General features: G+C 41.5%; 1 protein-coding gene across 3 annotated transcripts in view; it reads right to left on the bottom strand.

The window, feature by feature from the left end:
- The window catches only part of LOC110501496 (growth factor receptor-bound protein 14), a 63,772-nt gene that overhangs the window by 41,269 nt on the left and 8,723 nt on the right, over positions 1-13,780 (bottom strand). The window contains exons 2-3 of one of the 3 annotated variants that reach the window (XM_021579095.3): positions 10,831-11,045; positions 9,187-9,319 (exon numbers count right to left, since the gene is read on the bottom strand). In XM_021579095.3, the coding sequence (XP_021434770.1) occupies positions 9,187-9,319; positions 10,831-11,009 (312 nt within the window). In that variant the 5' untranslated portion in view covers positions 11,010-11,045. Of the gene's footprint in view, positions 1-9,186; positions 9,320-10,830; positions 11,603-13,780 lie in introns of those variants that run through there. The other 2 variants (XM_021579096.3, XM_021579097.3) reach the window with 2 other exon arrangements.

Here is a 13,780-nt window from a genome sequence, read left to right as displayed (position 1 = left end):
AGAAGACTGATCAGAGATGCAGCCAAGAGGCCCATGATCACTCTGGATGAACTGCAGAGATCTACAGCTGAGGTGGGAGACTCTGTCCATAGGACAACAATCAGTCGTATATTGCACAAATCTGGCCTTTATGGAAGAGTGGCAAGAAGAAAGCCATTTCTTAAAGATATCCATAAAAAGTGTTGTTTAAAGTTTGCCACAAGCCACCTGGGAGACACACCAAACATGTGGAAGAAGGTGCTCTGGTCAGATGAAACCAAAATTGAACTTTTTGGCAACAATGCAAAACGTTATGTTTGGCGTAAAAGCAACACAGCTGAACACACCATCCCCACTGTCAAACATGGTGGTGGCAGCATCATGGTTTGGGCCTGCTTTTCTTCAGCAGGGACAGGGAAGATGGTTAAAATTGATGGGAAGATGGATGGAGCCAAATACAGGACCATTCTGGAAGAAAACCTGATGGAGTCTGCAAAAGACCTGAGACTGGGACGGAGATTTGTCTTCCAACAAGACAATGATCCAAAACATAAAGCAAAATCTACAATGGAATGGTTCAAAAATAAACATATCCAGGTGTTAGAATGGCCAAGTCAAAGTCCAGACCTGAATCCAATCGAGAATCTGTGGAAAGAACTGAAAACTGCTGTTCACAAATGCTCTCCATCCAACCTCACTGAGCTCGAGCTGTTTTGCAAGGAGGAATGGGAAAAAATGTCAGTCTCTCGATGTGCAAAACTGATAGAGACATACCCCAAGCGACTTACAGCTGTAATCGCAGCAAAAGGTGGCGCTACAAAGCATTAACTTAAGGGGGCTGAATAATTTTGCACGCCCAATTTCAGTTTTTGATTTGTTAAAAAAGTTTGAAATATCCAATAAATGTCGTTCCACTTCATGATTGTGTCCCACTTGTTGTTGATTCTTCACAAAAAAATACAGTTTTATATCTTTGTTTGAAGCCTGAAATGTGGCAAAAGGTCGCAAAGTTCAAGGGGGCCGAATACTTTCGCAAGGCACTGTATATCTTTATCAAAACTTTTCATTCTGACTTTCAGTCGTAACTTGAAGCATAACCATACTTTTTAGCTGGAAATATAATGAGTGCGCTCCCATTTTAGCAAATGTAAACTCGTGTATATATATCATACCTCACAAATTAAACATTGGCTCAAATTAAATCTGAGCAGTACAAAAATAGCATTGCACCTGACCTGCGATGAGAAAAGGAAGATGTTTTGATTCAAATCAAAATTAGATTTGTTTTGGTTTTACTTCACTAATTCCAAATTAATTTCTGTAGATCAAACTGCAAAAACAGTTGTGTGACCATGTTGTATTTTTTGCCGCAGTGCAAGCTGAAATTTAAAAAAATGTTTTTACCTGAATTGAATGTGTGTACAGAGCACTCTGAATGGCGAAACATCAATTGCTGTGCACTCCGTGACAGGTCTGGTTGTCCCACTTCGCATGCCATTCTCTGCTCTCATCGGAGATGCAGTATGTGAAATCTGACACACCACTTGCATAGGGAGCGAAATAAGAAATAACCTTATGCTTAAAGCTGAAGTTATTACAAGTCAGCAGGCATTTGAATGGAGTCCGTCACTCAGAGGATGCTGGGCAGAAAATGCTCTGTCATTTATATGAAATGGTGCAAATTTTGTACTGTCACTAAGTATGATCATATTTCAATCATTTCAAAACCCTATTCCCTTACTTTCGTTAAAAATATATGCATGTTTTTTTTCTGGACCAAAAAAAGGGCCATGGATGGTGGGCGGGGCATGGTCGGCCAATCGGGGAAGCTGGATTTCAGAGGCCATTCCTCTTGGCAGTGTAGAGAAATGTTTAAATATTTAAGCCAAATAATATATATTTTTGGGGGGGTGGGGGCTTCCATCAAAGCAATTGCCTGCATCAATTCCAATCACCCACATTTTGGGGGGAAATATGCACAGTACCAGTCAAAAGTTTGGACTCATTCGAGATTCTCTATATTTTTACTATTTTCTATAATTAGAATAATAGTGAATACACCAAAACTATGAAATAACACATATGGAATCATGTAACCAAAAAAAGTGTTATATTTTATATTTGTCAAAGTAGCCACCCTGTGCCTTGATGAAAGCTTTGCACACCCTTGGCATTCTCTCAACCAGCTTCATGAGGTACAGTAGTCACCTGGAATGCTTTTTAATTAACAGGTGTGCCTTGTTAAAGTTCATTTGTGGAATTTCTTTCCTTAATGCGTTTGAGCCAATCAGTTGTGTTGTGACAAGGTAGTGGTGGTATACAGAAGACAGCCCTATTTGGTAAAAGACCCAAGTCCATATTACGGCAAGAACAGCTCAAATAAGCAAAGAGAAACAACAGCACATCATTACTTTAAGACACAAAGGTCAGTCAATCTGGAACATTTCAAGAACTTTGAAAGTTTCTTCAGGTACAGTCGCAAAAACCATCAAGCGCGATGATGAAACTGGCTCTCATGAGGACCGCCACAGGAAAGGTAAATTACCTCTGCAACAGAGGTAGAGATAACTGCACCTCAGACTGCAGCCCAAATAAATGCTTCACAGAGTTCAAGTAACAGACACATCACAACATCATCACCGGATGATCGCTGCAGGTGTGGTTCCCACTGTGAAGCATGGAGGTGGTGGCAAGACGGTGTGGGAGCGGCTTCGCTGGTGTCTTGGTCTAATTTATTTAGAAGTCAAGGCACACTTAATTAGCATGGCTACCACAGCATTCTGCAGCGATACGCCATCCCATCTGGTTTGCGCTTAGTGGGACAGTCATTCGTTTTTCAACAGGACAATGACCTAACACCTCCAGGGTGTATAAGGGATATTTGACCAAGAAGGAGAGTGATGGAGTGCTGCATCAGATTACCTGGCCTCCACAATCACCCAACCTCAACCCAATTGAGATGGTTTGGGATTAGTTGGACCGCAGAGTGAAGGAATAGCAGCCAACAAGTGCTCAGCATATGTGGGAACTCCTTAAAGACGATTGGAAAAGCATTCCAGGTGAAGCTGGTTGAGAAAATGTCAAGAGTGTGCAAAGCTGTCATCAAGGCAAAAGGTGGCCACTTTGAAGAACCACAAATATATTTAGATTTGTTTAACAATGTTTTGGTTTCTACATGATTTCATATTTGTTATTTCATCATTTTGACGTAGTCACTATTATTCTACAATGTAGAAAATAGTACAAATAAATAAAAAACATTGAATGAGTAGTTGTGTCCAAACTTTTGACTCATACTGTAACATCCTACCGGTTGCAGGAATAAACTCAGCAACAACAACAAAAAATCCCTTCTTCAGGACCCTGTCTTTCAAAGATAAATCGTAAAAATCAAAATAACTACACAGATCTTCATTGTAAATAAAGGGTTTAAACACGGTTTCCCATGCTTGTTCAGTGAGCCATAAACAATTAATGAACATGCACCTGTGGAACAGTCGTTAAGACACTAACAGATTACAGACGGTAGGCAATTAAGGTCACAGTTATGAAAACTTGGGACACTAAAGAAGCCTTTCTAATGACTCTGAAAAACACAACAACAACAAAAGATACCCAGGGTCCCTGCTCATCTGCGTGAACGTACCTTAGGCATGCTGCAAGGAGGCATGAGGACTGCAGATGTGGCCAGGGCAATAAATTGCAATGTCCGTACTGTGAGACGCCTAAGACAGCGCTACAGGGAGACAGGATGGACAGTTGATTATCCTCGCAGTGGCAGACCACGTGTAACACTTGCACAGGATCGGTATATCCGAACATCACACCTGCGGGACAGGTACAGGATGGCAAGAACAACTGCCCGAGTTACATCAGGAATGCACAATCCCTCCATCAGTGCTCAGACTGTCCGCAATAGGCTGAGAGGCAGGACTGAGGGCTTGTAGGCCTGTTGTAAGGCAGGACCTCACCAGACATCACCGGCAACGTCGCCTATAGGCACAAACCCACTGTCGCTGGACCAGACAGGACTGGCAAAAAGTGCTCGTCACTGACGAGTTGCGGTTTTGGTCGGATTCGTGTTTATCGTCGAAGCAATCAGTGTTAGAGGCATGTACTCTGGAACGGGATCGATTTGGAGGCAGAGGGTCCGTCATGGTGTGGGGCGGTGTGTCACAGAATCATCAGACTGCCTGTAATGACAAAAAACTCAATCTAAACGCTGTGCGTTACAGGGAAGACATCCTCCTCCCTCATGTGGTACCCTTCCTGCAGGCTCATCCTGACATGACCCTTCAGCATGATAATGCCACCAGCCATACTGCTTGTTCTGTGTGTGATTTCCTGCAAGACAGGAATGTCAGTGTTCTGCCATGGCCAGCGAATAGCCCGGATCTCAATCTCATTGAGCACGTCTGGGACCTGTTGGATCGTAGAGTGAGGGCTAGGGCCATTTCCACCAAGGCACCTGCAAGTTTCCGGACATTTCTGGGGGGAGAGTGGGGTAACATCTCACAGTAGGAACTGGCAAATCTGGTGCAGTCCATGAGGAGGAGATGCATTGCAGTACTTAATGCAGCTAGTGGCCACACCAGATACAGACTGTTACTTTTGACCCCCCTTTGTTCAGGGACACATTATTCAATTTCTGTTAGTCACATGTCTGTGAAACGTGTTCAGTTTATGTCTCAGTTGTTGAATCTTATGTTCATACAAATATTTACACGTTAAGTTTGCTGAAAATAAACGCAGTTGACATTGAGAGGACGTTTCTTTTTTTTTTGCTGAGTTTATAAATTGCAGTGGTACTTTATCCAAAGCCTTTTCAAAAAGGTCAGATATGATGAAGAGCCCTGGTTTTCCAGATTTTTCATAGTGTTATATTGTTTTCAGTACTTGTCTTCTATTATCTCCAATGTATCATCCATGTAAAAAACCTGTCTGTTTAGGATGAATAATATCCAACAATACCTTTAAATTCAAGTATAGTGTAAGTATAGTGTAAGGGGCCTCCATTTTTTAAAATGGACCTTTATATTTACCACTTGGGTCCTGTTTCAGTATTAATGAAATCAGACCTGGTTGAGTATGTGATAATCTACCAATTTTATAGTAGTGGTTAAAACATGCCAATAACAGTCCTCCACTGGTAGCCCATTCAGCCCTGGAGTTTTCCCGGACTTAACTTTAATTGCGTCAGGAAGTTCCTCTGTAATTCGGCCTTCACATAAGTCTTTCTGTACAGCTGTTAATTGTGCATTATTAATAGAAAATATACTTCCAATTAACTTTGGTTATGTGAAAATGGAGGAGGAGACAAACTAAAACAGATGCTTAAAGTACTTTGCTTCCTTGTTCAAAATACTGTTTGGTGAATCATGGGTGACGCCGTCATTTGTAACTAGTTTCAGTCAATTATTTTTGGTAGAATGTCTATGTTGAAGATAACATTTAAAAGAAAGTGCATTTTTACCCCATATTCTATCCATTTTGCTTTATTTTTTATAATCCATTACACTTGATTTTTCTTGAAAAGGTTTCTCCATGTCTTTTTGTTTTTCCTCTAACGGATTCTGCGCCAATATTTCCTTTCTTAATGATAAAAAAAAAACTTTTGTTTTAAAGATATTTAGAGGCAATGCAGTTCAATGCTCATCTAAAAGTGTCCCATACATTAAGGGGAACTGCTGTCAGTTATAAATTCCGCATTCTGTCCCCATCAACAACGTATTTTACTTTTAGTGCCAGCGAGAATGACATAAGTAGTCAAGACAACTAGCTTGGTTTGAATCTCCGCCATGTACAGTTGAAGTCGGAAGTTTACATACACTTAGGTTGGAGTCATTAAAACTCATTTTTCAACCACTCCACAAATTTCTTGTTAACAAACTATAGTTTTGACAAGTCGGTTAGGACATCTACTTTGTGCATGACACAATTCATTTTTCCAACAATTGTTACAGATGGATTATTTCACTGTATCACAATTCCAGTGGGTCAGAAGTTAAAAATACAAAGTTGACTGTGCCTTTAAACCGCTTGAAAAATTCCAGAAAATTATGTCATGGCTTTAGAAGCTTCTGATAGGCTAAGTGACATCATTTGAATCAATTGGAGGTGTACCTGTGGATGTATTTCAAGGCCTACCTTCAAACTCAGGGCCTCTTTGCTTGACATCATGGGAAAATCAAAAGAAATCAGCCAAGACCTCAGAAAAAAAATTGTAGACCTCCACAAGTCTGGTTCATCCTTGGGAACAAAGATGTTTCTACAACTTAATTGGAGCCCACCTCTGTTAAATTCAATTGATTGGACATGATTTGGAAAGTCACACAGAGGTCTATTTAAGGTCCCACAGTTGACAGTACATGTCAGAACAAAAACCAAACCATGAGGTCGAAGGAATTGTCCGTAGAGCTCAGAGACAGTGTCAAGGCGCATACCTGGGGAAGGGTACCAAAACATTTCTGCAGCATTGAAGGTCCCCAAGAACACAGTGGCCACCATCATTCTTAAATGGAAGAAGTTTGGAACCACCAAGACTCTTCCTAGAACTGGCCACCCAACCAAACTGAAGGGCCTTGGTCAGGGAGGTGACCAAGAATCTGATGGGCCCAGAGTTCATCTGTGGTGATGGGAGGACCTTCCAGAAGGACAACCATCTTTGCAGCACTTCACCAATCAGGCCTTTATGGTAGAGTGGCCAGACAGAAGTCACTCCTCAGTAAAAGGCATATGACAGCCTTCTTGGAGTTTGACAAAAGGCACCTAAAGGACTCTCAGACCATGAGAAACAAGATTCTCTGGTCTGATGAAAACAGAATTGAACTCTTTTGCTTGAATGCCAAGCATCACGTCTGGAGGAAACCTGACACCATCCCTAAAGTGAATCATGGTGGGGGCAGCATCTTACTGTGGGGAGTTTTTTCCAACAGCAGGGACTGGGAGACTAGTCATGATCGAGGGAACGCTGAACGGAGCAAAGTACAGAGAGATCCTTGATGAAAACCTGTTCCAGAGCTCTCAGGACCTCAGACTGGGGCGAAGGACAAGTCTCTGAATGTCCTTGAGTGGCCCAGCCAGAGCCCAGACTTGAACATCTCTGGAGAGACCTGAAAATACTTGTGCAGCAATGCTCCCCATCAAACATGAGCTTGAGAGGATCTGCAGAGAAGAATGGGACAAACTCCCAAAATACAGGTGTGCCAAGCTTGTAGGGTCATACCCAAGAAGACTCGAGGCTGGAATCGCTGCCAAAGGTGCTTCAACTAAGTACTGAGTAAAGGGTCGGAATACTTATGTAACTTAATTTTTTTTTTTTTTTTTAATAAACTAGCAAAAATATAAATTATTTTAAAAATTGTTTTTGCTTCTTCATTATGGTGTATTGTTTGTAGATTGAGGGGGAGGGGGGGGGGGACTATTTAATCAATTTTAGAATAAGGCTGTAACCTAACAAAATGTGGAAAAAGTCAAGGGGTCTGAATACTTTCTGAAGGCACTGTATATTCCTTTTAGCCAGGTAAATACTGATCGTCAGTTCTCATTATCTGCTGAGCCATTACAATTGGCTATACTTATATCACCATAATGAAATACACGTTTCAATTCTATTTATCAAAATATATGTTTGTAAACTTACCATTAAAAAGCACCACAATGATTGTGTCCATATACCATGGAATTCTCGCTGCGACTAAGTAAACCTCCAATTGTTCTCCACTATTCCACCTGCTAAAACCTCCCCCCATCCCAAGTTGGACTGTCGTCCCAGTAACTGTCAGACCACCCCTGTCCACATGTATCCTAGGGCCTTTGAGAGACTGGGACCAATCATTTTTAAAAAAGAGCACACAGTGCCACCCACAGAACAGAAGCAGATTCACTGACAAAAGCATTTCCAATGCGCTCACCTCAATATTTTATTTGAATATATATATATATATATATATATATATATTCAAATAAAATATTGCATATCTTACATTATTTCCACAATTAACTAATAAGATGCTCAATAATGTCAGCAGTTCATATGAAGGAATGTTACCTATAACCAGGATTGGCATTACAAAAATACAATTTTGGCAAGTAATTATTATTTTGGCAAACAATTATTGTGATTAATCCTGTATTTTCCCCAACATTATTACCCCATAGCAACAGATGTGGGATACATACACACCACAAGATCAGATGTTCAACAGTTGTTCCATCCCCGAGCCCAACTCAAGAGAAGACTTGATGTGCTAATGCATATACAGTTGTAGCTGTTTGAGAAGGCATGTCAAATGGAGCAAGAATGGGGAGATTTGATTAACCAAATGTCAAGTCCTAGCTGATGACGGTCAGATACACCCCCTTACTTACACACACACACACACACAAAATTTTCCAAAGCATCAGACCTTTTGATTATTTTGTGCCACCAGGGCCACAATAAATTTGCCCCTTCTCTGATTGCCCAAGTGTGCCAATTTCCTGCAATTCTACATTTCTCCATGGAGCTGAGAGAACATTTTGCCGTTTTAAAGCAATGTTTCTGCAGTTCTATGCATTTTGCCATGACAAACGCTGTTATTTTACTCAAACACAACAACAAAATAAAAAACTGCTAAATTCATTTTTCTATTCTCCCTGACTGTCTAGCTTTTAGTTTGATGATTGTTAGCCCTCTCGTGATAAATAATAGTAGTGCACTATATAGGGAATAGGATGCCATTTGTGATGCAGCCCATGGCAGGGTGAAGGACAGCATGCGTGGCGACACAACACCACCACGTAGGCCTACATAAATACTGGGTCACCGACCCTCGTCTGAGCTCTTTGGTTGTACATGTTGTGCCATTAGAACAAGTGCGCTGTTCATTGTAACAGCTATTGCTGATGCAGAGTCTAGGTACAAAGTCAGGATCTCACAGTCACATGTTCTTTGGGATTTCCTCTGCAGCGTGTGTGCTTTGCATACTCACACAACTGGTTCTGCGTCCTCACGCCCTGCAGTTCTAGACTTTTAGCTCATGCCAAGTATGAGCGAGTCATGCGAGAATTTGAACGTACACGTGTCTTGTGGCTTGTTTTTTTTTTTAATCTGGCAGTGTCGTCCCTTCTAGGATCACATGTAATGCCTGAGGTCGTCCACTGGAAATCATTACAGGGGGACATTGTATTTTCTATTTGTCTGTGTAAAATAAAATATCTGCTCACCTGAGTTGCGCCACTTTTGGTCGAGGGTAATAAACAATCGGAGACAAGGGATGAGACGGTTGAGGGAATGAGTTCTGGGAAAAGGCTTGGAACAGGAGCAGCCAGCAGAGACTTCTCTCCCTCTTCAATTTTCCTGGAGAGAGACAAAGAATAAGTATATAAAACATTATACTGACAACCGCTGAGCTTGACTCTTAACACAAACAATATGCCGTCTGTCGGTCAGTCTTTCCATCTGGAATAAGGAGAGATAGGCATTCATGGTAATGATATATCAGATGTTAGATGCCTGGAGCTTTAGGAGCCTACAGCGAGTCATGGGATCTCCTTAGCCTCTACCTGAGACATCATATATCACTGTCAATACCCAAACTGAAGCATGTTAATTGCCAGATTCTACTGTATACCCCCTAGCTATTGTTAGTGCCTTTGCTGTGAATAATGTCTCTTCTGTACATTCGAGGGGATAAGTAGGACTGAACAGTTGATACTCCCAGACAGACACAGACATGGCTGACCGACAGTGAGACTAGCCATGTCTGCGACTGTGTGTGTGTGTCCGCCCCCCCCCCCGCCAGTCAGAAGACACACCAAGCAGAGGGACAAACTGAATTTTGACTAGACGATAGAATACAATGCACCCTCCACCGCAGCAGTGCGCAGCTTAGAAAGAGCACTTGGAGCCTAGCTCGCTCCAAGTCTGCATAAAGAACATTCGAACTTGACATCATTCAAGACAGAGTTTGGCTACCCTCTATACGTTATAGGCTACACACTGCAGAGCGGAATCACCCCCGTTCACGCATAGTGAATCCACAACGGAAATACAGGCCTATGATCCTTATGATAATCTGACATGGATTTCTGATTGTGTCTGTGTGAGGGAGAGGCCACGATGGCCGCTACGCTGTTGACTTCACAAAAACTCAGCCAGCGTGTCCGTTTAATCATTTCATACAAAAACGAGCAGAAAAAGCAACCCTGTCCGTGTGGGAAAGACAGGCCTGACAAAAGCATCACCACATTTGCCATTAGTATCATGAGAAGATATGAAATTGAGATTTCACATGGTTTATATATGTGAAGGCATTTCACGGTAAAGTCTACACCTGTTGAAATTCAGCACATTTGACAAATACATTTGAGGGCCTTGAATGGTAAAAAGTGGCTCACATTGACATGTCCTTACTGCTATATAAACACACAGCAGTTACTAAGTTACTAATTACAAGCATCAAAGTAACAGGTGTTGGAGTTCAGTCCAGTTCTTTCAGCGTACTCTCAAAATTGTATTCTCTCGCCGACAGTCGTGCATTTACCGGTACAAAGTCTACGGCAATTGTTCAACTGGGACCTCTGTGCCCTACTGTTGTGAATACAAAGGGTGCACTATTCCTCTGTAGGACAGCACATTGTACGAGCGCACTAATCACATATGTTAAATATTAACTTCAAGTCGCGAGTTACAGTATAAAGTTAGATACGCTGAGACTTTGAGGAAATCTGGGTGATATACATTACCAAACACAAGGTGTGTGTTTTAGACTGTTCATTGAAAACATAACTATGACTAAAAAGACTAAATGTGACACTAAATCACATTCATTCACACACCAGCCATTCCAAAGGAGAAATGAATAATACCTATTCCCCTGGCAGACAGCATTCCTGGAAAGCTGGGCATTTGGTGGTTGTAAAGGACCATGTAAAGGGATGAGGGATGGGCTGGAAAAGCAACTCACATTACCCTTCCCTCTCCCAGAAACCTCTGCTTTCTCTCCGAGGCTGCCAGAGGTGTGTACGTCTTCCAGTGTGTTATTCATATCACTCGTGGGGGCCGGCTATATCCAAGGCATCATCTGGAGCAGAGGAAAAGAGACGAGCTGTTGGAATGGAGTGTACGGGGAAGTAGCAGAGTAGAGCACAGTGAGAGGGAGCAAGAGCTGGAAGGGATCCTCTGTCTGCTCACAGCACACAACAAGCCCCTTCGCAAGGCTCATCTGCTGCCCGTGCGACTGGCCCAGTGTGGCAAAACATGATCCACCACAATAAAGTTATTTTTAACTCAATGACTCGCAAATGAGCCCTGGCTTTGACACAGTGGTGTATTAAAATGCATGCACCAACTCTGGGATTTGTTTTCTCCCCCTGGTTTGGTTGTAGTTGTTAATTCTTTTTTTTTTTCCCCCTCTCCCACTCCCTGGAAAGCAGACTTGCACAGAAAGCACACCTACGCAAAGGGTTGTAAGTCTGTAACTTAGCGAAGTCGTGAGTCCTGGGCGGCTACCAGACTGTAATACCAACTGCTTCTTTTGTCACAGACTTCGCACCGAGGTCCTGACTGCACTTTCAAACTGAGCCCTGTGCTGGACTGGATGAATGTGGAAGCGGAGAGTATCCCAGCCATGATGTAGTGGGCTGTGTAGGTTATGTCATTCTGTGACAGCCAGCCAAGTATTGTGTGTGTGTGGGGGGGGGGGGGGTGATTGTTGACGTGATAACATCTATCTGAAAGGTAACGTGTAACAGAGATTGGGCTGAGGCTGAGAGGCTACTGTAGATAATCACACACAGGCAGTCATCATGGTAACATCCGGTCGCAGTACCAGTTTACTTAGCTTGCTGAAATCTAGACGGCAGAACTTCATTCTATACAAACCATTGCAAAATGTTTCTAACTCCAATTTCTCCTTTATTAGTAAGTAGGCTTGTTGATGGCTGCTGAGGGTGATAATGTTATGTGCTTCAAAACTGAAAAGTGGCCATTATCTGTATAGGAGCAACTTTTCAAAAAGCTACTTAAAATTGCAATAACAAAAAAATTATGGAAAATGCTATTAACCCATTTAATCCCATCGGTCACAATAGTGGAAAGAAATGTTTGTAATGTTTGGCTCTAGAGAAGATCAACAAATTAGTCATATATTATGCATGAGTAAAAAGGTGTCTAGTATGATTCAGAGAAGTTTAATATGATTTCTCTAATGGTCTCAAGACCACAAGCATTAATCTCCAAGGTGTAAATTTACAGACATATTGGCACCAGAAGTCTGTATTCAACAGCTTAAAAAAACAAATACATTGTTGGAATTTAAAAATATTTTCTATGTAAATTGGTTTAAAAAAACGGTCTAGTTTACAAATGTGCCTTCCATTTTCAATCCATTGAATCAATGACGCTGGAGGTATATGACCATATCTTAGCGGTGTGACCAATGGGAAAATACAGTGTCTCTAACTCATTCATCATAGCGGCAGTGTAGCCTAGTGGTTAGAGTGTTGGACTCGTAACCGGAAGGTTGTAAATTCTAATCCCCGAGCTGACAAGGTACAAATCTGTCGTTCTGCCCCTGAACAGGCAGTTAACCCACTGTTCCTAGGCCATCATTGAAAATAAGAATTTGTTCTTAACTGACTTGCCTAGTTAAATAAAGGTACCAAAAAAAAAAACAGTCTTCATTTTTTTTCAGTAGATTGAAGGTTGGGTTGTGGATATACTTCATCAAGATGATCTTAAAGACGTTAATCCATTAGCCTCTACATGCTGTATGTTTAAATCAGTGATTGACTGTAGAAAGTCATATTTTGTCATTTCAGGGGGGGAATTAGCCATGTATAGACCCATAAACTGAATTAGTGTAATAATGTAACAAATATTGAATGTCAGTAAGGTTTGTTTGGCATCTCTTGCACAAGGGAAGACCTGGCTATCAGAGCATTGGGACATAGCCACAGGTGTCAACCTGGTTTGTATGGGTATTTGGGCTGAGATATAAAGGTGCAGATCTGGTTTATATTAATATTGGGACTCAGTCAAAGGTGTAGACCTGGTTTGCGGGAGTACTGGAACTGAGGTGCAGGGCTAGACCTGGTTTACAGTTTATGAGTATCCAGGCTTTGGCACATATTTAGACCTGGCTTAGTTGACTATTGGGGTTCAAGCACAGGTGCAGACTTTGTAGGTATGTAAATTGGAGCTGAATTGCAGGTGTACCCTTGTGTGTATAAATATTGGGGCTGAAATGGAGAAGTACACCGATTTTTTTACAATTGGGCCTGACATGTAGCAGTAGACCTGTTAAAACATTAAATGGGGGTTACACGTGCAGGTATACACCTGGTCTGTAAGAATATTGGGACTAAAGTACAACTGTGTGGGTAAGTGGGCTGTGGTATATAGATATTGGGGCTGAGGAATTGGGGTCAATGTATGTTCATTGTATTATAAGCACATCACAATTGTGACCGAGAATATAACAGTTTATTTTTTATTTTTAACATGCTTTTCAATATTTTGTAAAAAATACAAATCTATGGATTACATGTTAGGGTTACTAATGGCTAGGGTAGGTTACTTTCTAAATGTAATCCGTTACAGTAACTCATGTTTTATTTAACTACGCAAGTCAGTTAAGAACAAATTCATATTTTCAATAACTGCCTAGGAACAGTGGGTTAACTGACTTGTTCAGGGGCAGAATGACAGATTTTTACTTTGTCAGCTCGGGGATTCGATCCAGCAACCTTTCGGTTACTGGCCCAACGCTCTAACCACTAGGCTACTTGCTGTTACATGTCCAAAATTGTAATCAGT

Source organism: Oncorhynchus mykiss, chromosome 22 (genome assembly GCF_057628025.1).
Source record: "Oncorhynchus mykiss isolate SJ-2025 chromosome 22, ASM5762802v1, whole genome shotgun sequence".
Classification (NCBI taxonomy): Eukaryota; Metazoa; Chordata; class Actinopteri; order Salmoniformes; family Salmonidae; genus Oncorhynchus; species Oncorhynchus mykiss.
The sequence above is the reverse complement of the archived record's forward strand: the minus strand, read 5'-3'. Positions and strand labels throughout refer to the sequence as shown.